Consider the following 25,652-nt stretch of genomic DNA (forward strand, 5'->3'; position numbering starts at 1 on the left):
TCCTCCACCTCCCCCATTCCCCTCCTCCTCCCCCCCATTCCCCCTCACTCCCCCTCCAACCATTCCCCCTCACTCCCCCACCTCCTATTCCCCCACCCCCATTCCCCCTCACTCCCCCTCCAACCATTCCCCCTCACTCCCCTCCAACCATTCCCCCTCACTCCCCCACCTCCCATTCCCTCCCTCCCCCACCCCGTCCCCCATTCCCCCTCCCACCCCCATTACCCCAACCCCCATTCCCCCTCCCACCCCACATTCCCCAAACCCCCACCCACCCCCCCATTCCCCCACCACTCCCCCCACCCCTCCCCCATTCCCCCCACACCCCATCCCTCCCCCATTCCCCCCACACCCCACCCCCTCCCCCATTCTGCCCACACCCCACCCCCTCCCCCATTCTGCCCACACCCCACCCCCTCCCCCATTCTGCCCACACCCCAGCCCTCCCATTCCCCCCACACCCCACCCCTCCCCTGCACCCCCCACCCATTCCCCCGACACCCCCTTTCCCCCACCCCTCCCCCATTCCCCGACACCCCCTCCCCCCACCCCTCCCCCATTCCCCGACACCCCCTCCCCCCACCCCTCCCCCATTCCCCGACACCCCCTTCCCCCCACCCCTCCCCCATTCCCCCCACACCCCACCCCTCCCCCATTCCCTCACCCCACCCCCCATACCACAGCCCTCCCATTCCCCCCACACCCCCATCCCTCCCCCCATACCCCCATCCCTCCCCCCATTCCCCCCACACCCCATCATTCCCCCCACACCCCACCCCCCATACCCCACCATTACCCCCACACCCCACCCTCCCATCCCCCATTACCCCCACACCCCACCTCCCACCCCCATCCCTCTCCCCACCCCCCATTTCCCCCACACCCCACCTCCCACCCCCCATACCCCACCTCCCACCCCCCATCTCCCCCACACCCCACCTCCCACCCCCCATCTCCCCCACACCCCATCCCCCCACCCCCCCAGAACCCCCCACCCCCACCCCCCCAGAACCCCCCCCACCGCCACCCCCCCAGAACCCCCCACCCCCACCCCCACCCCCCCAGAACCCCCCCACCGCCACCCCCCCAGAACCCCCCACCCCCACCCCCACCCCCCCAGAACCCCCCCACCGCCACCCCCCCAGAACCCCCCACCCCCACCCCCCAGAACCCCCCACTCCCATCCCCTATCCCCTAGAACCCCCCACCCCCACCCCCCCAGAACACCCTACCCCCACCCCCTAGAACCCCCTCACCCCACCCTCCCCTCTCCCCCAGAATCCCCAACTTCCCCAGTGTTTGGCTTGCCGCTGCTGAAGTGACGTGTCCTCCCGGGCGACGGGTGGCGCTGTCGCCCGGATTCCAAGAGATCGCCGCTCTTGACCTCGTTCAACGTCTCGTCGGTCGGGAGGCCTGGAGGAGCGAGAGCGACGGCGGGTGAGTGAGAGCCGGGGTCTGGGGTCTGGGGTGTTGGGGGGCCGTGGGAAGAGAGAGAGCCGGGAGCTGGGGCCCGGGGCCTGGGGTCCGGGAAGGTAACCCCTTCCTCTCCCCTCCCCCCCCGGGGCGGCCTCGCGCCTCAGAGTTGCTGCTTCATCCTCGGGCGGGGAGGTGAGTGACCCCGGACCCCCGGCCAGCCCGAGGCCGCAGCGCCGTCCCCTCCCGGGGGATTGGAGAGAGAAACGGCCGGACTCGGGCTCCCGGCCTGGGGGGAGGGGGAATCCCGGAGTCACCGTGAGTCGGCGACTCGGTTTCGCTTTGTGGAGGCTTCGGGCCTGGAGTGAGAGTGAGTGTGCGCGCGGGGAGAGAGAGGGCCCGCCCCCGCCCCCGCCCCCGCCCCCGCCCCCGGGTTTTCCATCTGAACATAGAAACTTCCTATGTCAACATTAGGACTGGGATCCTGTCACGGTGCAGTAGCAGCTTCTAACCGCGGGGGGGGTTGGGGGGGGGTGGGGGGTGTTGCAGTGTCTCCGCTGCCATCTTTTTTCTGAAAGCGTGATGTCCCTCCGCTGACTCTGGCCAATGCTGAGGGCAATTTACTGCTGGCGTCAGCAGCAGGTACACCACCCGGGGCAGTACTTACATTGGGCCGGAGAAGATGCTGTTTTATGACAGAGACTGTTAGCTAGAGAGCTTGCCTGACTATATTACTGGTGTCTAACATGCCATAGACAAGACTTTGCACGTAAATGTATTGTAAATATAAGACATGGTATTGCATATGTTTTAAGAATATTGCACTAACTGCCATGCTGTAGCCCTTTTAGATGAGAAGTGATTGGAGATGGCCTGTGTTTACTCTTATTCCTAACGTTCAATGTGCTGCTACTCATAGAGATAAAAACAAAAAAACTGCGGATGCTGGAAATCCAAAACAAAAACAGAATTACCTGGAAAAACTCAGCAGGTCTGGCAGCATCGGCGGAGAAGAAAAGAGTTGACGTTTCGAGTCCTCATGACCCTTCGACAGAACTTGCGTTCGAGTCCAAGAAAGAGTTGAAATATATATAAGCTGGTTTAAGGTGTGTGTGTGGGGGGCGGAGAGATAGAGAGACAAAGAGGTGGGGGGGGGGTGTGTGGTTGTATTGACAAACAAGCAGTGATAGAAGCAGATCATCAAAAGATGTCAACGACAATAGTACAATAGATCACATAGGTGTTAAAATTAAAGTTGGTGATATTATCTAAACGAATGTGCTAATTAAGAATGGATGGTAGGGCACTCAAGGTATAGCTCTAGTGGGGGGTTTTTTTTATTTATATAATGGAAATAGGTGGGAAAAGGAAAATCTTTATAATTTATTGGAAAAAAAAGGGAAGGGGGAAACAGAAAGGGGGTGGGGATGGGGGAGGGAGCTTACGACCTAAAGTTGTTGAATTCAATATTCAGTCCGGAAGGCTGTAAAGTCCCTAGTCGGAAGATGAGGTGTTGTTCCTCCAGTTTGTGTTGGGCTTCACTGGAACAATGCAGCAAGCCAAGGACAGACATGTGGGCAAGAGAGCAGGGTGGAGTGTTGAAATGGCAAGCGACAGGGAGGTTTGGGTCATTCTTGCGGACAGACCGCAGGTGTTCTGCAAAGCGGTCGCCCAGTTTACATTTGGTCTCTCCAATGTAGAGGAGACCACATTGGGAGCAACGAATGCAGTAGACTAAGTTGGGGGAAATGCAAGTGAAATGCTGCTTCACTTGAAAGAAGTGTTTGGGTCCTTGGACGGTGAGGAGAGAGGAAGTGAAGGGGCAGGTGTTGCATCTTTTGCGTGGGCATGGGGTGGTGCCATAGGAGGGGGTTGAGGATTAGGGGGTGATGGAGGAGTGGACCAGGGTGCCCCGGAGGGAGCGATCCCTACGGAATGCCGATAAGGGGGGTGAAGGGAAGATGTGTTTGGTGGTGGCATCATGCTGGAGTTGGCGGAAATGGCGGAGGATGATCCTTTGAATGCGGAGGCTGGTGGGGTGATAAGTGAGGACAAGGGGGACCCTATCATGTTTCTGGGAGGGAGGAGAAGGCGTGAGGGCGGATGCGCGGGAGATGGGCCGGACACGGTTGAGGGCCCTGTCAACCACCGTGGGTGGAAAACCTCGGTTAAGGAAGAAGGAGGACATGTCAGAGGAACTGTTTTTGAATGTAGCATCATCGGAACAGATGCGACGGAGGCGAAGGAACTGAGAGAATGGGATGGAGTCCTTACAGGAAGCGGGGTGTGAGGAGCTGTAGTCGAGATAGCTGTGGGAGTCGGTGGGTTTGTAATGGATATTGGTGGACAGTCTAGAGATTGAGACAGAGAGGTCAAGGAAGGGAAGGGAAGTGTCAGAGATGGACCACGTGAAAATGATGGAGGGGTGGAGATTGGAAGCAAAATTAATAAATTTTTCCAAGTCCTGACGAGAGCATGAAGCGGCACCGAAGTAATCATCGATGTACCGGAGAAAGAGTTGTGGAAGGGGGCCGGAGGAACATTCCTTGTTGCAGTCCTACTCCGGCCCCCTTCCACAACTCTTTCTCCGGTACATCGATGATTACTTCGGTGCCGCTTCATGCTCTCGTCAGGACTTGGAAAAATTTATTAATTTTGCTTCCAATCTCCACCCCTCCATCATTTTCACGTGGTCCATCTCTGACACTTCCCTTCCCTTCCTTGACCTCTCTGTCTCAATCTCTGGTGATAGACTGTCCACCAATATCCATTACAAACCCACCGACTCCCACAGCTATCTCGACTACAGCTCCTCACACCCCGCTTCCTGTAAGGACTCCATCCCATTCTCTCAGTTCCTTCGCCTCCGTCGCATCTGTTCCAATGATGCTACATTCAAAAACAGTTCCTCTGACATGTCCTCCTTCTTCCTTAACCGAGGTTTTCCACCCATGGTGGTTGACAGGGCCCTCAACCGTGTCCGGCCCATCTCCCGCGCATCCGCCCTCACGCCTTCTCCTCCCTCCCAGAAACATGATAGGGTCCCCCTTGTCCTCACTTATCACCCCACCAGCCTCCGCATTCAAAGGATCATCCTCCGCCATTTCCGCCAACTCCAGCATGATGCCACCACCAAACACATCTTCCCTTCACCCCCCTTATCGGCATTCCGTAGGGATCGCTCCCTCCGGGACACCCTGGTCCACTCCTCCATCACCCCCTACTCCTCAACCCCCTCCTATGGCACGCAAAAGATGCAACACCTGCCCCTTCACTTCCTCTCTCCTCACCGTCCAAGGACCCAAACACTCCTTTCAAGTGAAGCAGCATTTCACTTGCATTTCCCCCAACTTAGTCTACTGCATTCGTTGCTCCCAATGTGGTCTCCTCTACATTGGAGAGACCAAACGTAAACTGGGCGACCGCTTTGCAGAACACCTGCGGTCTGTCCGCAAGAATGACCCAAACCTCCCTGTCGCTTGCCATTTCAACACTCCACCCTGCTCTCTTGCCCACATGTCTGTCCTTGGCTTGCTGCATTGTTCCAGTGAAGCCCAACGCAAACTGGAGGAACAGCACCTCATCTTCCGACTAGGGACTTTACAGCCTTCCGGACTGAATATTGAATTCAACAACTTTAGGTCGTAAGCTCCCTCCCCCATCCCCACCCCCTTTCTGTTTCCCCCTTCCCTTTTTTTTCCAATAAATTATAAAGATTTTCCTTTTCCCACCTATTTCCATTATATAAATAAAAAAAAACCCCACTAGAGCTATACCTTGAGTGCCCTACCATCCATTCTTAATTAGCACATTCGTTTAGATAATATCGCCAACTTTAATTTTAACACCTATGTGATCTATTGTACTATTGTCGTTGACATCTTTTGATGATCTGCTTCTATCACTGCTTGTTTGTCCCTACAACCACACCCCCCCCCCCACCTCTTTGTCTCTCTATCTCTCCGCCCCCCACACACACACCTTAAACCAGCTTATACTTCAACTCTTTCTTGGACTCGAACGCAAGTTCTGTCGAAGGGTCATGAGGACTCGAAACGTCAACTCTTTTCTTCTCCGCCGATGCTGCCAGACCTGCTGAGTTTTTCCAGGTAATTCTGTTCTTGTTTTGCTGCTACTCATGTTGTGCTACATGGCTTTAAAGACAATATCAGTGCAATATGTCAGGAGGCTAATAAGCTTAAGTGAGATCGGATCTGATCAGGGGCTACATTCTGGAGTGTCATAATTAACACACACGTGACCTTAAATCATTTCCTCGTAGGGTAAAGTTGTTGATGGAGATGGGTTTGTCTTTTCTTGTGCCATGGGATGCTAAATCCAGTGGCCTTCAAATCAGCGACCATATCCTTTTGGTCTCTAGAGGATGTTACACTGACTTAGTACTTAAGAACTAGTTCAGGAGGAAGAAGTGGATTCCACACTCTTATTACCCACATGGTGTGGTGACAGAATTGTATTCGATATGAACTCTCCAGGTAAGGGGAGAAGGGATTGGGGGTTGATCAGTAAAGAACTTGAAAGAGCATTGACAAGAACCATATTGAGAGAATGCTTCTGAGGCCTAGGAATAAGAATCTAGTTTGAGACAGTGCACAGAGTGCAGCTGTGGTCTCAATTCACTCAAAGGAGGAGACCCCAGTGAGCCCGATTCATCTGAGTGAAATTGATGGCTCTTTTGGTTATTATGTTGTGAATTTTGGATCCATTGATGCAATCAAAAAGGAACAAGATAGATAAATTGTATAAGGAATGTGTTCAGGTGACAGGTCAGGTATTGTAAGGAGCTCGCCTGAGACTTGTATTACCTTTCATCAACTTTACATGATATTTCTGAAACTGAGCAACAAGCTTTCATGGGGAAGGGAGCTTTGTGGTCCATGATTAAGTCGTAGATTTTATCTGTAGATGAATAGAGTGGTGAGGCAAGATTATGGACTGCTGTCTATCAATTCATTGTGCTCTTTGCAGGGAGAGTTAGATGGCATCATGAGTATGGTCATGAAAAGCAAAATACTGCAGGTGCTGGAGATCTGAAATAAAAACAACATGCTGCAAAAACTCAGGTCTGGCAGGACCTGTGTAAAGAGAAACAGAGTTAACTGTTCGAGTCTAATATAACTCTTAAGAACTGGTTCAGAAGAAGGGTCATATTGGACTTGAGCGTTAACTCTGTTTCTTTCCATCATAAGTATGGCCTCAGATTGTCTGGTCGAGACATTTCTGCAAGAATTGTGGTGGGGTTTTCATTGCTAATCTTTGATGGATTCACATGGGGGTGTATACTGTACAGCAGTCACCTCACTCAGTGGGCTGGTCAATGGGGCGTGATAAGAGTTCCCCTGTGTGCAAGACTGTGCACAACAGAGGATCTTGAGTGTTAACTGGAAACATCCTTTGTCCTAAATGTCAGCTCACGTTGATGCCTGAAGGTCCTGTCTTGGTGAACAGGAATGTTAGATTTTCATACAATTTTTTTAGGACGAGGGTGGAGAAGCTATAGCCGGTGGAAGCTTTTACTCAGCCGCAGTCACTTGGTGAAGTCGGTTTTGGGTAAGTTAGTCAATGATTGATGGCCAGAGGCAGTGTTCCTTTAGGGTAAGACCCCATCTTTGGGATTGTATCTTTATTCAGTATCTCCAGTAAATCCTTGCAGTTCAGAGACTGGGAGATTCTCCCACTGAAGGCCCTAAGTGAGATGGAGAAAAGGTTGAATTAGGTTTGGGTGCACACCTTATTGTGCTGCAGCCCCAACCCATTCCCATGGGCTTCTGTTTGTTACCAGTCAAGGCCTGCCCTGTGTTAGCACAACTCTGGGCACACTGGAGCACAGCTTCAGTGGGCATAGAAAGCAGCTTCTTGTCCTGTAACCTCGAGTGCAGCCTCCATGGGTAATATCCCAAACTTTTATGTCCCCATTGTCACAATTCACACCCCCCCACCCCACTCCCACTCCTCAAAACTCTAGAAGCCTCTGCCTCAATCCTCAGACCTTTTATTCTGTCTTCCAACAAAATTTCTCCCTGATTAAATTTACCCATGGGATGTTGTCCTCTGAGGGGTCCGGTGTTCCAAGTTGCTCTCCAGCCACCCAGTTGCTATTGGTGGACAGAAAGAGCCCTAAAATCTAACAAAATCCTCACAAAGCCCTCTGAGCCTGCCTCCATTAGGCCACATGGTCACTAACTTCGTAATAGATAACAATGGTGACAATTATGAGCAACTTGAGACCTCAGGACATCCCAGCACTTTTCAGTCAATGAAGTAATTTTTGAAGCTCAGTTGTAATGTAGAAAAACACTGCAACCAATCTGCACATTCTAAGGTCTGACAAACAAGAATGTTAGAGGGATGAATATTGGCCATAGCTTCCTTGACCTTAACAACTAGTGTCATAAGGTCTCTCAGGTCCTTGTGCGGGGGCGGGTAGGTCCTTGGTTATATTTTTAACAAGTAGAATGCCGTACTTCAGGACCGGGATGAGAAATTTCTTCACTGGAAATGTTGTGAATCTTTGGGATTCTCACCCCCGAGGGTTGTGAATGCTCCATTGTTGAATATATCTAAGGCTGAGATCGACAGGTTTTTGGGGCCTCGCGGAATCGAGGGATGCAGGGAGTGAGCGGGAAATTGGAGTTGAGAATCAGCTTGATAGTGTTGAATGGCAGAGCAGGATTGAGGGGCCGTATGGTCTACTCTTGCTCTTCGTTATGTTCCTATGTTACTCTGCGTGTATAACCTGAGACAAATTAGGCAGTCCTCAAGAGGAGGGCAGTACATGTGGAGGAGACTGAGAGCAGCACCATGTAAGTAAACCTGATTTCTGCTGTCGGGTGCAGTTTGTAGAGGACAGTGGCCAAAGGCGGGACATGTTGTTCACCTGGAAATGATTGAGGGCAGGACTGGATGTGACATTCAGCATTAAAAGTTTTTTAAAATTCATTTATGGGATATGAGAATCACTGGCTAGGCCAGCATTTATTGGTCATCCCTAATTTCCCTTGAGAAGGTGGTAGTTTTTGAACCGCTGCAGTCCATGTGGTGTGAGTACACCCAGAGCGCTGTTAGGAAGGGAGTTCTAGGATTTTTATCCAGCGACAGTGAAGGAACGGTGATATATTTCCAAGTCAGGACGGTGAGTGGCTTGGAGGGGAACTTCCAGGTGGTGATGTTTCCATGTGCCTGCTGCCCTTGTCCTTCTAGATGGTAGTGGTGTGGGTTTGGAAGGTACTGTTGAAGGATCCTTGGTGAGTTCCTGCAGTGCATCTTGTAGATGGTACACACTGCTGCTATTGTGCGTTGGTGTGGAGGGAATGAATGTTGGTGGAAGGGGTGTCAGTCAAGTGGGCTGCTTTGTCCCGGACGGTGTTGAGCGTCTTGAGTGTTGTTGGAGCTGCACTCATCCAGGCAAGTGGGGAGTATTCCCTTGCACTCCTGACTTGTGCCCTGCAGATGGTGGACAGGCTTTGGGGAGTCAGGAGGTGAGTTACTCGCCACAGAATTCCTAGCCTCTGACCTGCTCTTGTAGTCACAGTATTTAAATGGCTAGTCCAGTTCAGTTTCTGGTCAATGGTAGCCCCCAGGATGTTGTTAGTGGGGGATTCAGCGATTGAATGTCAAGGGACAATGGTTAGATTCTCTTGTTGGAGATGGTCATTGCTTGACACTTGTGTGGCGCAAATGTTTCTTGCCACTTGTCAGCCCAAGCTTGGATATTGTCCAGGCTTGCTGCATTTGGACATGGACTGCTTCAGAATCTGAGGGGTTGCGAATGGTGCTATACATTGTACAATCATCAGTGAACATCCCCACTTCTGACCTCATGATGGAAGGAAGGTCATTGATGAAGAAACTGAAGATGGTTAGGCCAAGGACACTACCCTGAGGAACTCCTGCAGTGATGTCCTGGAACTGAAATGATTGATCTCCAACAACCACAACCATCTTCCTTTTTGCTAGGTATGACTCCAACTAGCAGAGAGTTTTCCCCCTGATTCCCATTGACTCCAGTTTTGCTAGGGCTCCTTGATGCCACACTTGGTCAAATGCTGCCTTGATGTCAAAAGCAGTCACCCTCACCTCACCTCTAGAATTCAGCTCTTTTGTCCATGTTCGATCCAAGGCTGTAATAAGGTCGGCAGCTGAGTGAACCTGGCAGGTCCCAAACTGAGTGTCAGTGAGCAGGTTATTGCTAAGCAAGTGCCGCTTGATAACAATGTTGATGGCCCCTTCCATCACTTTACTGATGATCGAGAGTGGACTGATGGTGCGGTAATTGGCGGGGTTGGATTTGTCCAGCTTTTTGTGTACAGGATGTACCTGGGCAATTTTTCACATTGCTGGGTCAATGCCTGTGTTGTAGCTGTATTGGAACACCTTATCTAGGGGTGTGGCAAGTTCTGGAGTACAAGTCTTCAGTGGTATTGCCGGAATGTTGTCAGGGCCCATTGCCTTTGCAGTATCCAGTGCCTTCAGCCGTTTCTTGATGAAATATGGAGTGAATCGAATTGGCTAAACACTAGCATCTATGATGCTGGGGACCTCTGGAGGAGGCCAGGCTGGATCATCCACATGGCACTTCTGGCTGAAGATTGTTGCGAATGCTTCAGCCTTACCTTTTGCACTGATGTGCTGGGCTTCTCCATTATTGAGGATGGGGATATCTGTGGAGCCACCTCCTCCAGTGAGTTGTTTAGTTGTCCACCATTCATAGCTGAATGTGGTGGGACTGCAGAGCTAAGAACTGATCTGTTGATTGTGGGATTGTTTAGCTCTGCCTATCATTTGCTGCTTATGCTATTTGACACACAAGTAGCCCTGTGTTATAACTTCACCAGGTTGACACTTTGTTTTTAGGTATGCCTGGTGCTGCTCCTGGCATGCCTTCCACTCTTCATTGAACCAGGTTTGATCCCCTGTCTTGGTGGTATTGGTACAAGTGGGCCATGAGGTTACAGATTGTGGTTGAGTACAATTCTGCTGCTGATGGCCTACAGCGCCTCATGTTTGCCCAGTCTCGAGTTGCTAGATCCCTTTTAGCACGATGGTAGCGTCACACAACATGTTGTAGGGCATCCTCAATGTGAAGACAGGACTTTGTCTCCACAAGGACTATGCAGTGGTCACTCCTACCGATACTGTCAAGGACAGATGCATCTGTGGCAGGCAGGTAGATGAGGATGAGGTCAAGTATGTTTTTCCTTCTTGTTGGTTCCCTCACCACCTGAAGTAGGCCCAATCTAGCAGCCATGTCCTTTAGGCCTTGGCCAGCTCAGTCAGTAGTGATGTTACCAAGTCAGTCTTGGTGATGGACATTGAAGCCCTTGCCGCCCGCAGTGCTTCCTCCAAGTGGTGTTCAACATGGAACAGCACTGATTCATCAGCTGAGGGGATTAGGGGTGAGGTATGTGATAATCAGGAAGTTACCTTGCCCATGTTTGACCTGATGCCAGGAGACTTCATGGGGGCTCGAGTCAATGTTGAAGACTCCCAGGGCAACTCCCTCCTGACTGTATGTCACTGTGCCACGCCTGCTGGTCTGACCTTCCAGTGGGACAGGATGTACCCAGGGATGGTGGTGGTAATGTCTGGGACATGATCTGTAAGATATGATTCCGTGAATATGACTTTGCTCAGCTGTTGTTTGACTAGTGTGTGTGGCTGCTCTCCCAATTTTGGCACAAGCCCCCAGATGTTAGTAAGGAAGACTTGGCAGGGTCAACAAGGCTGGGTTTGCCATTGTTGTTTCAGGTGCCTGGGCCGATGCCAGGTGGTCTGTCTGGTTTCATTCCTTTTTATTTACTTTTTAGCAGTTTCATACAACTGAATGGCTTGCTAGGCTGTTTGAGGACATTTAAGAGTCAATCACATTATTGTGGATCTAGAGTCACATGTAGTCCAGACCAGGTAAGGATGGCAGATTTCTTTCCCTGAAGGACATTAGTGAACCAGGTGAGTTTTTACAACAATTGACAATGGTTTCAAGGTCATCATTAGACTTTTAATTCCAGATTTTGAAAATCGAAGCATGTTCCGTACAGATGTGGAACAAATTACAGATGCACCTCATTTAAAATTTGATGCGAGGTATATGGCCCTCCATACAATTTCCAAAGCCAGACTTGGCCCTCCGGCCACAAGGCTTGCCCACCTCTGCTTTAGGACCATTCTGTGTTGACATGGAAAGCTGACTTTTCTAGTTTATTATCGTAGAGTAATAATGAAGCAAAACTTGTGCGAAACAAATCTGTCATTATTTGGAACTTCATTCCAATTACAGATTAACTAATATATTATTTTATCAATTTTTAGATTTTCTGTGCAGACTTTCCCTTTAGAATTAGTATGTTGGTAGCAACTTCCTGTCATTGGAATGTAAATAGAATTCTAAGTTTAATATCTTTTTATTCAATAATCTCATGGTGAGAATTATAGTCATTCCATTTCTGTGACAGATCACATGACTAACTGCATGATTCCAATTTCTGGGGCCCCATTTTAATTCTTAAGTGAATGGCTTGAAATGGGCTAAAATCAGGCCAGTTATGTCTGCTGTCTTCATATTGGAGAAATTCAGTTGTTGTCTTCCTCAGTATGGATGAGAATTAATTATGGAAAATGCTTTCACTTTCTTTCCCAGACATTGCAGTTCACAACATCACTGGCTTTTGTTTGGGAGGTATTTGTGAAACTTTTTTGTGGTAGTCATAAGTTAGCAAGATAAAGCTCCAGTGTGTGTGTGACTGCAACCTATACTTCTACTGACAAAGGAATGAGTTAAAAGTTTTAAAAAGTGCATAAAATGACCTCTTTTGTTTCTTTGTTTTCCAAAATTCCATCAGCTTTGAGTTAAAGATCACATTGACTGAGCTGTACATGTTAATGTTGATTCTAGCCCTGAAACGCTGATTTGTTACTTGGCTCTGCCTTCATGGATGAGCAAAAATAGGCCAAATGGCTACCTTCATCTGTGTTGACCTTCTGGTTCCAAGCTGCTTCTGTCTGAATGCTTCATGAAAGATTGCCTCTGTTGTCAACATTAAGAACCTATTAGGTACAGATACTGTCAGTCTTGTTTCGGCAAAGTATCTCACACACTAACTGATTTATTTTTCTGTTCCCAGATTTTTGATCTAATTTAAGAACACAATGGTGAGTGACTGAGATTTTAATTGCTCATAAACTTAAATTTGACTTTAACAGGAGAGTATATTTCTGTATTCAAACTAATTAGTTTTTTATCCTTTCATGGGTTGTTTACGTCGCTGGCAAGACCAGCATTTGTTCCCCATCCTTAATTGCCCTCAAACTGAGTGGTTTGCTAGGCCATTTCAGAGGGCAGTTAAGAGTCAACCACATTGCTGTGGGTCTGGAGTCATATGTAGGCCAGACCAGGTAAGGATGGCAGATTTCCTTCCCTAAAGGACATTAGTGAAATGGGATTTTACAACAATTGATCGTCACAATTGCGGAGAGTAGAATTTTTAATTGAATTTAAATTCCACCAGCTGGCGTAGTGAGAGTTGAACCCATGTCCCCAGAGCGTTAGCCTGGGCCCCTGGATTACTAGTCCAGTGACATTAGCACTACTCCACCGTCTCTCCAATGTGGTCAAACCAGTTAGAGTAGAAGCTGAGTGGTCAAAGGAGCTCAAAGACTTAAGTAAAACTGCAAACTGAAAGTACAACTGGTACATGTTCCAGAAATTGGTACCAGTATTGTTCGTATTGAGACTATTAGTTGCTGCACATTGGAACCAATCTGCTTTGGGATGTGGCTTGTTATTCCTCACATACTAAGTTGCTTTACCAGCACGCTGATGTAATCACCTATCTGAAGAGCAGCGTTTTCCTACATTGTAAAGGAAGGTAATTCCCCCAACTGAATGCGATCTGGAAGCAGGTGCCTCAACATTGGTGAGGAAGAGGAGAAAATGATTGTAGGGGTGGAAAAGGGAGTCGTCATCTTGTTGAAAATATGATGAAATGTAAAGTGTAAAAAACCTATTTTGTTTTTGTTTGCCTTTGCAGTCTCGAAGATATGACTCGCGAACGACCATTTTCTCGCCAGAAGGTGAGGTTCTCTGAATGACGGCCTTCTATAAAGATTTTAATTGCTCATAAACTTAAATTTGACTTTAACAGGAGAGTATACTTCTGTATTCAAACTAATTAGTTTTTTATCCTTTCATGGGTTGTTTACGTCGCTGGCAAGACCAGCATTTGTTCCCCATCCTTACTATTTTACTGGTCCGTATTGTATTGTTGCTGTTCAACTGTGTGTTTCATTCAAATACAAACTTTTCTTTTAATGAAATAACAGGGCGGCTCTACCAGGTGGAATATGCCATGGAAGCCATTGGCCATGCTGGGACCTGCCTGGGGATCTTAGCAAATGATGGCGTCCTGTTGGCTGCAGAGAGACGCAACATACACAAGCTACTGGATGAAGTTTTCTTTTCTGAAAAAATATATAAACTAAACGAGTACGTATAACATAGATGCAAACTAGGGCTCTCCTATTTAATGAGAAGAAATTTTTTTTCTCTCAGCTTCATTAGCCTGTGGAATTCTCTTCTCCAGAGTCTAGTTGAGGCTGGGTTATTGACTATATTTAAGGCTGAGTTAGATTTTTGATCGACAAGGGAGTCAAAGATTATGGGGGGGCAGGCAGGAAAATGGAGTTGAGGCCACAATCAGATCGGCCATGATCTTATCAAGTGGTGGAGCAACCTTGAGGGGGTGAATGGCCTACTCCTCCTCCTAATTCTCGTGTTAATAATGAATCTGTTGGCTTGTATCACACCAATCTGAGTTAACATTAGCAATAATCTTTAGAGTTGGGTAAACTTGATTTGTATTGCCTTGAGTTTAGAAGACTAAAGAGTGAAGTGATCAAAGTGTTTAAGATGGTAAAGGGTTTTGATAAAGAGAAGCTATATTCTCTGGTGGAGGAATCCACAGCAAGAGGACATAATCTTAAAATAGGAGACCGTTCAGGAGGGGAATCAAAAAGATTTGTAACACAGGTCATCTGTGATCTAATTGAATGATGCAGCAGCTGAATGATCTTCTCTTCCTATATTCTGTGCAGCAAGCATCCACGAGAGGGGGTTAGTTGCCTGTGGTTGTAGTGACCTCACATAAATTTTGTGTTTTATTTAAATAATTTGCCGAGAGTTAATTTTAACAGAAGATTACCACTGGTGATGGAATTTTCTATATTGTTATTTTAATACTGTCAGTTTTACTTGTATATGTAAATGTTTGTCTGTTAAATACTAATACTGAAAACTTCATATAAAGATATAAACTGACTCGACCATCTTATGTAAAATCTGTCTCCCAGCGATATGGCTTGTAGCGTTGCAGGAATAACATCTGATGCCAATGTTCTTACGAATGAGCTGCGATTGATTGCCCAGAGGTAAGATTAACTGTTAGTTTGGAATGAGCTTTCCGCTGAAATAGTCTTCCCACCACATTCTAACTTCAATTATAACAGTTCATCTCAGAACGTTATAACTGTTCAATGCCAAACTGCTCCTTGCAGCCTGTTAACACCTGTAGTGGACATCTGGGTGCTCATGGATACATCCACCAGTTTATAAAGTCACAGCACTGTCTCAGCCAAAGCACCTACAATCCCTCCCATCCAAATCCCATACCATCCTGGGGTTGCCATTGACCAGAAACTGAACTGGACCAGCCACATAAATACTGTGGCTACAAGAGCAGGTCAGAGGCTAGGAATCTTGTGGTGAGTAACTCAATTCCTGACTCCCCAAAGCCTGTCTACCATCTACAAAGCACAAGTCAGAAATGTGATGGAACACTCTCCCCTTGTCTAGATGAGGGCAGCTCCAATAGCAAATGTTTTAGTTGATGGGCAATATGATTGGCGCAGGCTTGGAGGGCTGAAGGGCCTGTTCCTGTGCTGTACTTTTCTTTGTTCTTTGTTCACTCAAGAAGCTTTACACCATCCAGGACAAAGCAGCCACTTGATTGACACCCCATCCACAAACATTCGCTTCCTCCACCACCAATGTACAGTGGCAGCAGTGTGTACCATCTACAACTTGCACTGCAGACACTCATCAAGGCTCCTTAGCACCTTCCAAACTGAAAGCTGCTACCATCTAGAAGGACAAGGGCAGCAGACACATGGGAACACCACCACCTGGAAGTTCCCTTTCAAGCCACTTACCATCCCAACTTGGAAATATATCACCATTCCTTCACTGTCACAGTGCTGGGTCAAAATGCTGGAACTCCCTCCCTAACAGCACTGTGGGTGTACCTACACCACATGGACTGCAGCGGTTCAAGAAGGCAGCTCACCACCACCTTCTCAAGGGCAATTAGGGATGGGCAATAAATGCTGGCCCAGCCAGCGAAGCCCACATCCCATAAATGAATTTTTAAAATTCTTGACATTGCATTCATTCATGGGATGTGGACATCGCTGGCAAGGCCAGTATTTATTGCCATTCTTATACAACTTTAGTGGCTTGCTAGGCCTTTTTAGAGAGAAGTTAAGATTCAACCACATTGTTGTGGGCATGGAGTAACCCACAGGCCAGACCAGCAGATTTTCCTCCCTAAAGGACAGTGGTGAGCCAGATGGATTTTTATGACAACCTGGTAGTTTCATGGTTACCATTACTGAGAGTAGCATTTATTCCAGATTTATTTAATTAACAATGCAATTTTCCCCCAGGTGGGATTTGAACTCACGCCTCTGGAACATTAGTCCAGGCCTCGGGATTACAAAACCAGTAACATAACTGCTCTGCTATCCCCCACCTCAGACTTGGAAATCTATCACCATCGATTTATCATCACTGTGTCAAAATCTTGGAACTCCCACCTTAACATTGTGGGAGCATGTTCACATCTCGAACTGCACCAGTTCAAAAAGTTGGCTCACCGCTGCCTTTTCAAGGGGTGAAGAGTGATGGGTAATAAATGCCAGTCTTGCCAACAATGCCCATGTCCAGAAAATCAATAAACGAAAAAGTTCAGTGTGCTATGCACTGACAGGAGAAACAATTATTTCTAATGTGACCTGAACTAGTTTTAATGCCCTGGAGGTGAGAATGGTTTTATAGTTTTATATCAAGTATGCAGAAGTGTCTTTCCCTTTAAGAAAGAACTTGTCAATTAATACATTTAAATGCATTGGGGGAACATTTCAGCTGTTTGCACTTTATTGCAGGAGTGTAAGTGTTTTCTTTATGCACACTCAACAAACTAAATAATGAAGAGTGCCCAGATTGCAATAATGGTTTCCTTATATATTCACAGGTATCTCCTTCAGTACCAGGAACCAATCCCATGTGAGCAGTTGGTCACGACACTCTGTGATATCAAGCAGGCTTACACACAGTTCGGAGGTAAGGCAGCATAAAGCACTTTTAAAGCAAATGTGTAAATGCTAATGTGACCATAAAATTTAAAGTTGTATGACATCTCCATGACAACATGGATCTTATATCCAGGTAGAAATCCGATGAACTACCTCCTAAATCCCCAACTGCATTCCAGCCTGAAATTAATTAGACAGTTTAAGGTATAACCATTTACAAAACGTGATATTCCCGACTCTTCCTTGTGGAACTTGGGGACAGAGCAGTCTATCCACAGCTGCCCTGGTCATTGTTCATAGATGTGAATATTTTGCACCTTCTTCCAGTAAGACAATGCCCCCCCCAATCTTAACTTTTAACAAGCAAGTCACCCAAACTTCTTGTAGGGCAGAATTCAGAACAGGTCACGTGACCCCTGTCTTTTACCTTATGTTAAAGAGACAGTCCCAAAACATAACAATCTTACAAACTTCACACTTGTAACAATTATATCTGATCTCTATCTTAACTTCATTTTACATGCTTTAGGTCTGTAATCCTGAATAGCCTTACCTAACAAAAACCTATCAGAAACCTATCAGTCTCAGTTTAAAATTTTCAATTGACCTAGCCTGAACAGCTGTTTGGAGGAAAGAGTGGGGGAGAGGGTTCCATGTTTTCACTGCCCCCTCTTTATGTGAAGAAGTGTTTCCTGATGTTACCCCAGAACAATCTAGCTCTAATTTCTGGTTTTTCACCAAAGAGATAGAGGCAAGTCACAGCTTGGTGGGGCACCTATGTTATTTCTAAGACAGATTGGCCTGGCGGCTGCCCCTAATCCAAAAAATGTATAGTTTTATTTCAAAGAAAAGAGAAGTAAAGGAATCAATTAACTTGTTAAATTAGTTATAAACTGGTTGCAGGCTGCTGTATCATTCAGATGAACTTAACTATCTATCACTGTTCTGCTTTTAGAAGTGACTGCCTATGGGGGGAGAACTGTTCCCTGGTGCATTTCCCATGACAATACCTTGACTGATCAGAATCCACTTGTCTTATTGAATTGAAACAAAAGCTTGGGGGATAACTTCCCTGGTGTATTTCCCATGGCAACGCCACGAGCTAATCAGAGTCCACAAGCCAATCAAAGTCCACTTGCCAACCTTTTCTCGTGCAGAATGAATTGTTGTTCCCTTTGAAATTCGGTTTTCTTACACTCATCAGGACAGATGCAGGACAAAAAGCTTCAGCAGCATGTCTCTTTTTCAGCAATACTCAAGTGACTATTGGTGAATAATTCTGTTTGGTCGGTTACAAAATCATCTGGTCTGCCCAATACGAATTATCCTTTGAAACGTTGTTGAGACAATGGAAATATTGAGCAGAATTTAATTCCATCCCTGGGATTGGATTGGGAGGCAGCATGCAGTGGGGAGGGAGGCATGGAATCAGGAGGGAAGGTCAGAGGTGGACAGCAGTATTCCCTTTAAGCCGCACAATAATCCATCAGGCACCGCATACTTAATTATTACAGCCAGGCAAATTCTGATGGCTAAATGAGGTTTGCTGTCATTCTAGCCCACAAGCTAAAACCTGATATACTCCGCCATGACAGGAATTCAACAGACATGATTAGCCAGGTGGAAATAACAGCCAAAATTCACTTTTCAGTTCCTGGAGCCTGAAGCTATGTTAGCACTTGTCTTTCCTGCAGCCTGCTTGAAGCTCCCCTCACTCCTTTGCTTGCTTCCTTCCTTCCTCTCGAAAGCCCTCTTTGAAGCCCTCGCTCACAGAGAGAGGGAAGCAGGAGGGAGGTGGCAAGGAGGAGGGTCGAGAAGGGAAACAGTGAGTCAGGAGGTAAGTTGAAAGAGTTAATTAAAAGTAAGAGGATTTTTGGGCCAGTTAATACAACTGATCTAGTCATTCTGCTGCAGCTGGTTTTGTAGGAAGATTAATCCCAAAGACTCGACACAAAGGTATTTCTAGGGAGTTTGTGAAAAGCTTTGGCCCTGATTTCCAAATAATAATGCAAAAGTTCTTGTGAGGTTATTTCATGGAACAAATTAAACTGCACACTTCCAAAAACTACCCCTCCCCCAATTCACTTCTGGCTGTATTGTGCAATACGGTCACTTTAAAAATGGTCAATCGGTTTATTACTTCACAATTCATAAATCTATAATTCATTAACACCAAAAAAACTGTTGGTAGAATAAATGCCGCTCGTTCCTTAAAACCTACCTCAACAGTTATTCTCCCTCCTAGGATTCCATTCTCTCTTCACCAGTTGCCAGATGTAATTTCTCCCTTTAATATTCACACAATTTACTGGGATAGTTCTCCCTCTAACCTTCACCGCCCCCCCCCGTTCACAAGAGCCAACCTCTCTCTAAATTCACAGCTACACTTTACCTCTGCCTGACTGTTTGTCGATGTGAAGAAATGACTGAGCCGTTTTCCTCACTATTCATGGCAGTTTTAAGTAAAGAAAACACTCAAGTTGAAAAACAAAGTTGTCTTTTCCACATTTTCTATCAGTTTAAAAGGCAAAAGCTCCTTAGCTCTTTCTATTTTGAGCTTATCAAATTGAATGAAAAGACTCTTATCTTGTCATGAATCACTGCTACCAATTCAACTTTTCTTCTGTGAAATTACTGATATACAAGCTACGATGTAAAAACTAACAAATGCCTCTCTCCTGTACGGTGGTGTAGTGATTCTGAAGTGTGGTAATTTGTGGACTGGCATGTTACTGTGAGAGTGGTTGGGGTAGCATTCTTTCTCCTTCTTCCAAAACTTTGGTAGCTTTTTAAAAATATATTACAGGATTTTTGTTTCTGCCGTTGGCGTACATCTGCACGTTACCTGGATTTAGTGCCCATAACAAAATCCATTCCGTGCACGAATGGAAAAAGTTAGAGGGAGCATTGGTGGACAGCCTGTCGCCTTTCTGACTCTTTCCTACCCCCCATGTCCCATTTAAGTCAAGGATGGGAAAGGTCAAGGAAGGCCTTCCTGCTCGCATGCCAAGTGAGGCCCTTAGGTGGTCAATTAAGGGCCTCACCCCACTGCCCCTGTTATGGGGGTTGCATGCCGCGTGAGGAGGCTGCTAGGTATACACTGGTGGCCTCCTGTTGGAGTGGGAGGCTGCTTCCCATTCGAGCACCCTGCGGTTCCACAGAGGGCCGCCCCTGCCAAAAGACCCCTCCTCCCATCCTCCACAGCAACTTTTCTCTCCTCCTCCCCCCCACCTCAACACATGCACAAATGCACAGACCTGTCACCAGCAAACCCCCACCCACTCACCCTGTCTTCCAGGGCCTGCTGTACCACTCTTGGAAGCACTGCTGGAACTAAACAGCTACTGGCCTGTTTGTCCTCAAAGGCCCAGGAAGCCTGGCGATAGGCAGCAGACGCCTGATTGCCACCTAATCCCATTGGAACTTAACATCGCCGAGTATGGGGCCTGATTCCTTCCTGTCTGTACGATGTTGCTTTGTGCAGGGTGACTGTCACATTTGCCTACCTAATCGCTGTAGTTCAGAATAATTTGCTGTACGTGAAGTTCTTTGAGAAATTTGAGAGACACGATAAATTGCTGAATAAATGCATGTTTTTTTTTAACAAAAGCTGTTTAAATTTTCTATACCGTCCTCTCATGGCAATCTGACAGGAAAACGTCCTTTTGGTGTTTCACTGCTCTACATGGGATGGGATAAGCACTATGGCTATCAGCTATATCAGAGTGACCCCAGCGGAAACTACGGAGGGTGGAAAGCCACATGCATTGGGAATAACAGTGCTGTAAGTATCTTAACTAAAGGGCTGCAGTGACTTTGTAAAGAGCGATGGTAACTGGTGCATTGATACATTGGTTTGATCTTTTACTGAGGTATGATGTTATCCTGAAGTTCCTAATGCAAAGCATGGAAGAATTGATTTATGGAGATGAATACAGTGAATATTTCTAAACAAAGCTATTCGGTTTTCAGTGGGATACAAGATTTCAGACTGGTTCTTGCACTCTGAACTTGAGATTTCAATGGTTTAAGGTCCCTTATTCTGGACAAGGACATTTGGCCCAAGGAGAATTAGGCGTGCAGGCATTCTGGAGTCAGCAATTGGCTTTACCTTCGCTGCAAAAGTAAAATACTGCAGATGCTGGAAACCTGAAATAAAACAGGAAATGCTGGAAATACTCAGGTTTGGCAACATCTACGGAGGGAGGAGTAGACTTAACGTTTCAGTCTACGATAGATCAGAAAGCTGAAATGTTAACTCTTTCTCTCTCCACAGAGGCTGCCAGCCTGCTAAAAGTTAACTGGGGACTGTAATCAGCAAATTCTCTAACAGCATAATGCATTTGCAATTTTTGGTTCTTGTTTGATTGGTTAAGCCAATGCAACGGTACAAAAAAGGTGATAAAAGATCCATCACATCCATCTGTGGTTGCCCTATTCAATAAATGGTGCATCTCAGTCAAAGCCCCCCCCACCCCGCCCCCAACCTCTAATATTGATAACTCCTGAGATGAATAAAATAAATTTTGGCCGATTCAGGAGAAACTCTGAAGTGACTGCACAATTTCCTCAGGCAGCCAAATTACTCATTTTGCTCCTGTAGATAGATTAAGCTTAAGGTTGTACCTGTAATATCCCCTGTGCCTTAGAAACCCATTTCAAACTGAATCTTGCAACAAAATTCTGCTGTCTGCACTCATCTGTCACTGCTGATCCAATATTAGTAGTGCACCCCTCTCTCTCTCTATTGGTGACTGTGCCTTCAGCTGTTTAGGCCCCACCCTTTGAGCTTTTCTCCCTAAACCTCTCTGCCTCCCCACCTTCTCCTCAAAACCCTCTTTGATATAACTTGGCCAGTCCGTCTAATATTACCACCTTTGTCTTGTCGCTCCTTTTGTCTGGTTTGCTTATCTGCGACGCACTGGGACTTTTTCAGTTAAAAGGTGCTCTATAAATGCATGTTGCTGTCAAATACCTGGGTTCAGTGCCCTGGGATAGGAGAGAGGGCCAATTAAGGTTACAACTCTTGGTAACCATCCAATGACCACTGCTGCTGGAAAGTTTCACCTCTGGGTGGCTGCAGCTCTGTGTTGTGCTGCTGTCTCTCCGAGTTCCTGTAAGGAATGACCATTTGTGGAAGTGTGCGCAGTGCCAGAAGCAGTATAGCTGCCAACCAGCTTCCATCACTACCATAGTTAACTGGGAGAGGGACCTTTTTCAGACAGGAGTGATCAGAGTTAAACATGGAGAATTATGACACATTATCAGCAATAACATATAGTTATAGAGCTCCTTTAATGTATTAAAACATCCCATGGCACCTCACAGGAACAAAGTTAAAGGATCAATAATATCAATAAAATAATCCTTGTACACATTGTCTCCTGGTTCATATTCAAGTGCTACGCTATACTTTAAGTGTCAGTCATAGCTCAGTGGGTAGCACACTTGCCTTGGAGTTAGCAGGTTGTGGGTTCAAGTTGCACTCCAGAGACTCGAGCACAAAATCTAGGCTGACTGTAGTACTGAGGGAGTGCTGCACTGTTTGAAGTGCAGTTTTCAGATGAGACATTAAAGAGAGGCCTCATCTGCTCACTAAGGCGAACGTCAAACATTCCTATGTTTGTTTCTGTTTCTGAGGAGAGCTGTTATCCATAGTGTCCTACTCAAGCTTTATCCCTCAATTGCATCACAAAACAGATGGTCTAGTCATTATCGTGTTGCTGTTTGTGGGAGTTTGCTGTGTGTAAATTGGCTGCTGCATTTCCTACATTACAACAGCGACTATAGTTCAAAATAGGCCTCAGGATGTCTGGTGGTTGTGAAAGGTGCTACATCAGTGCATTTTTATTTTCATTGGGTGGCTGGTTGGAAAGTACTTTGCTGGAGTGATTGTTGATGAACTGGTTTGAGCTATTGGACGATGTGGTTGGTGATAACTTGAAACCAATAATTGAATTTGTTAATCTGGTCCAACTAATATTACAGGCTGCAGTATCAATGCTGAAACAAGACTTCAAAGAAGGAGATATGACTTTGGAGTCGGCCCTTGCATTAGCAGTTAAAGTGTTGAATAAGACCATGGATGTTAGTAAACTATCAGCTGAAAAGGGTAAGAGGACTTTGTGTTATAAGCTTTTATCCAGGTTTTGTTTTAGCACAAGCCATAATTTAAAGGTCATATTCACAAATGTTATCAAATATTAATTTCTTAATATCAAATCCTCATTATATTCCTAGTTTTATTTTCTGAGTTTAAAATATTTATATATAAAATGATTATATAATGTCTTAAGATATTATCAGGGGAATTGGAACAAAACCTTATTTAATGATATCTGTGTCTACTATCAACCACCTGTGTGGTAAGAAATCTAGTAGTTGCTGATTCAGTTCCTGTTATGTGCTGAATTATTTGCCTTAACCATAAGCACATAAGCAAAAAGAACAGGAGTGGGAATTAGGCTATTCGGCCCCTCGAGCCTGCTTCGCCACTCAGAAAGATCTCGGCTGATCTGATTGTGGCCTTGACTCCACTTTCATGTCTGCCCCCCACATAATGCTCGACTTCCTCATCAGTCATAAATCTGTCTAATTCGGCCTTGGATAATTACAGTGATCCAGCCTCCACTGTTCTCTGAGGGAAGAGAATTCCAAAGATTAATGACTCCCTGAGAAAAGATATTCCTCCTCACCTCGATCTTAAATGAATGAGGGTGGTAGGTGGTTTGCTTAGTGCTGTTGGCAGAGATGAAGGGCCATTCTGGGCTCCCAGTCTCCAATGACCAGCCACTCTCTCCTGTTGGAAATATGAATGTCCAGTGAGGACAGGGTGAAACACAACCATGTGCCTGCTGCCTGTAGTTGGATAAACTGTGCAGTCCAGGGTACATGGAGAATGGCAACTTGATTGAGGTATCAGGATTCATTAAATGTTTTAATGTAATTCCATTTGGCTTGAAGAATGATTGGACAACAATTTCTCTCTCCAGCTGTGCAGAAATTCCAAATGATACCAGCTAATTATACTGAAACCTAATGCCAGTTTTAATGCGAATGTTATTCTGCCTGCCTAAATTAGTCTTGCATTGTATTCCCATAATACTCATTCTTTCGGAGTTGCATTCAAATAGTCCTCCCAGGTGAAATCCACAGCACTATCCAGCTGTTTCAGGCACTATTTAGAAAGATGAGTGCTGTTTAGTCCAGCCTTGGCCTACAATGTGCCTGCTGTAAAATTGTATTGATCCACCAGATAATTGGAACAGCTTGAAGATGTTTCTTCATTTATTTAACCTTATTCTTTTCGATGAAGCCCCTTGCAACATATTGTGAGAGCTTTGATATTGAAATAACTTTTAAAATTTGAACCATTTGACTTTGTGCTGCAGTGGAAATTGCGACACTGACCAGAGAAAATGGGAAAACACGCATCAAGGTTCTGAAGCAGAAGGAAGTGGAGGCTTTGATTAAGCAGCATGAGGAAGAAGAAGCAAAATCTGAGCGTGAGAAAAAGGAGAAGGAGCAAAAAGAGAAGGAGAAATAGCACTGCACATTGATTGAGGCCCAGGTTCGCGTTTGAGTAAAAATAGAAGTTTATTGAAAATCCAAGTGACTGCAGGTTCTCCAGTATCGAGTTGGCTGAGCCAGACACCACCCAACCTTCTTATACACTTCCGCACACCAATTGTATATGCACTAGGAATTGCCAGATTGGTTTTTAAAATAAAGAATAAAGGCAAAAAAACAATTTTCTGATATTTATTTTACACAAACTGTTAGCAATTTGTAGCCACAAGTGATCGACTGGACCTTGTACAGCAAGAGCCATTACGTGATCAATGTTAGAGTTTGGTATTGGCAGTTTGATACTCTGAGCTGGGCTGGTGCTGATTGTGGGGCGGGGGCAATTAACGAGAACTTTGAGAGAAGGCCGTGCCACTGGCCAAAAAAAGGGTCGAGGGTGAGAATTTCTGCTGATCTAGCAGAAATAATATGTGATTGTCAGTCTTGCCGTTCTCAATACTGTGCGTTGTAGGAGTAAATGGCTGCTTTGTAGGAAAGGCCTTGTAGCAGGACTGTACGTGAATGGTACGGGGTGCAATAGGTTTAACTATGGGACTGAATGGGACCTCACCCAGGAGGCAGTGAATCACTGCGTTCCACTGTGACTTATGTTATTAGCTTGATGTTCAGCTGACCATGTCAGGTGCCTTTCACTGTATTGGTAAGTGGCTCCCTTTCTCTCCCATCTCCTTTCCATATTCCTTCCAGAAGAAAAGTATACTCTGTCTCCCCTTAATCTAGCAACCCCACCCAAAGACTGATATGCAACCACTGCAGTCTGGAGGAAGATGAATTGAAAATACTCTAGGCATAAATCACTCCAACCTGCTTCCACATGTAGTTTCTGGAAACCCAATGTTGCAGTAGACTCTTTGAATAATATCTTCTAATCAAGATCTGGAACAGAAGAGTTCTGAGGCACAATCCATTGGCTCATTCATAAGATTCTGGGCATGATGACCACTGTCCCAGTTCATTGCCTCAGTGACCTCGTGTTGAGAGATCCTTGTGCCCACTCCCCTCCACCATCAGCACTTGACCACAAAAGCAATTGAAGGTTCAGAAATGTTCACTTTTAAGTAATGCTTAAAATCCAGAAAAACAATCGAAAAATGCTAAAGCTCTATATATTAAATTAACCTTTTCTCTGGTCATGCTTTCTGTTATAATGGAATTTCCCTATTAGGCCATTAGTTAATGGCTGCAGCCACTAGGTGGCACAGTTTCTCTATTACACTGCGCTCGTCCTGTGAGCAATGGCAGAGGAGGTCTACCAATACTGCTTAGTA

General features: G+C 46.1%; 2 protein-coding genes across 2 annotated transcripts in view; one reads left to right on the forward strand and one right to left on the reverse strand.

The window, feature by feature from the left end:
• Window positions 1–1,382, reverse strand: part of LOC121272006 (hydroxylysine kinase-like) — a 38,402-nt gene extending 37,020 nt beyond the window's left edge. The window contains exon 1 of the mRNA XM_041178359.1: window positions 1,309–1,382. The gene's annotated coding sequence lies outside the window, so the exon portion shown is untranslated. The remainder of the gene's footprint in view (window positions 1–1,308) is intronic.
• On the forward strand, window positions 1,349–24,547 carry psma4 (proteasome 20S subunit alpha 4). The gene is made up of 9 exons (XM_041178361.1): window positions 1,349–1,437; window positions 12,555–12,582; window positions 13,461–13,503; window positions 13,753–13,915; window positions 14,779–14,856; window positions 16,737–16,825; window positions 20,451–20,581; window positions 22,786–22,909; window positions 24,189–24,547. The coding sequence occupies exons 2-9, from the start codon at window positions 12,580–12,582 to the stop codon at window positions 24,341–24,343; spliced, it is 786 nt and encodes a 261-aa protein (XP_041034295.1). The 5' UTR covers window positions 1,349–1,437; window positions 12,555–12,579; the 3' UTR covers window positions 24,344–24,547.
• Window positions 24,548–25,652: the final 1,105 nt, after the last annotated feature.

The sequence above is a fragment of the Carcharodon carcharias genome, chromosome 32 (genome assembly GCF_017639515.1).
Source record: "Carcharodon carcharias isolate sCarCar2 chromosome 32, sCarCar2.pri, whole genome shotgun sequence".
NCBI classification, from domain to species: Eukaryota; Metazoa; Chordata; class Chondrichthyes; order Lamniformes; family Lamnidae; genus Carcharodon; species Carcharodon carcharias.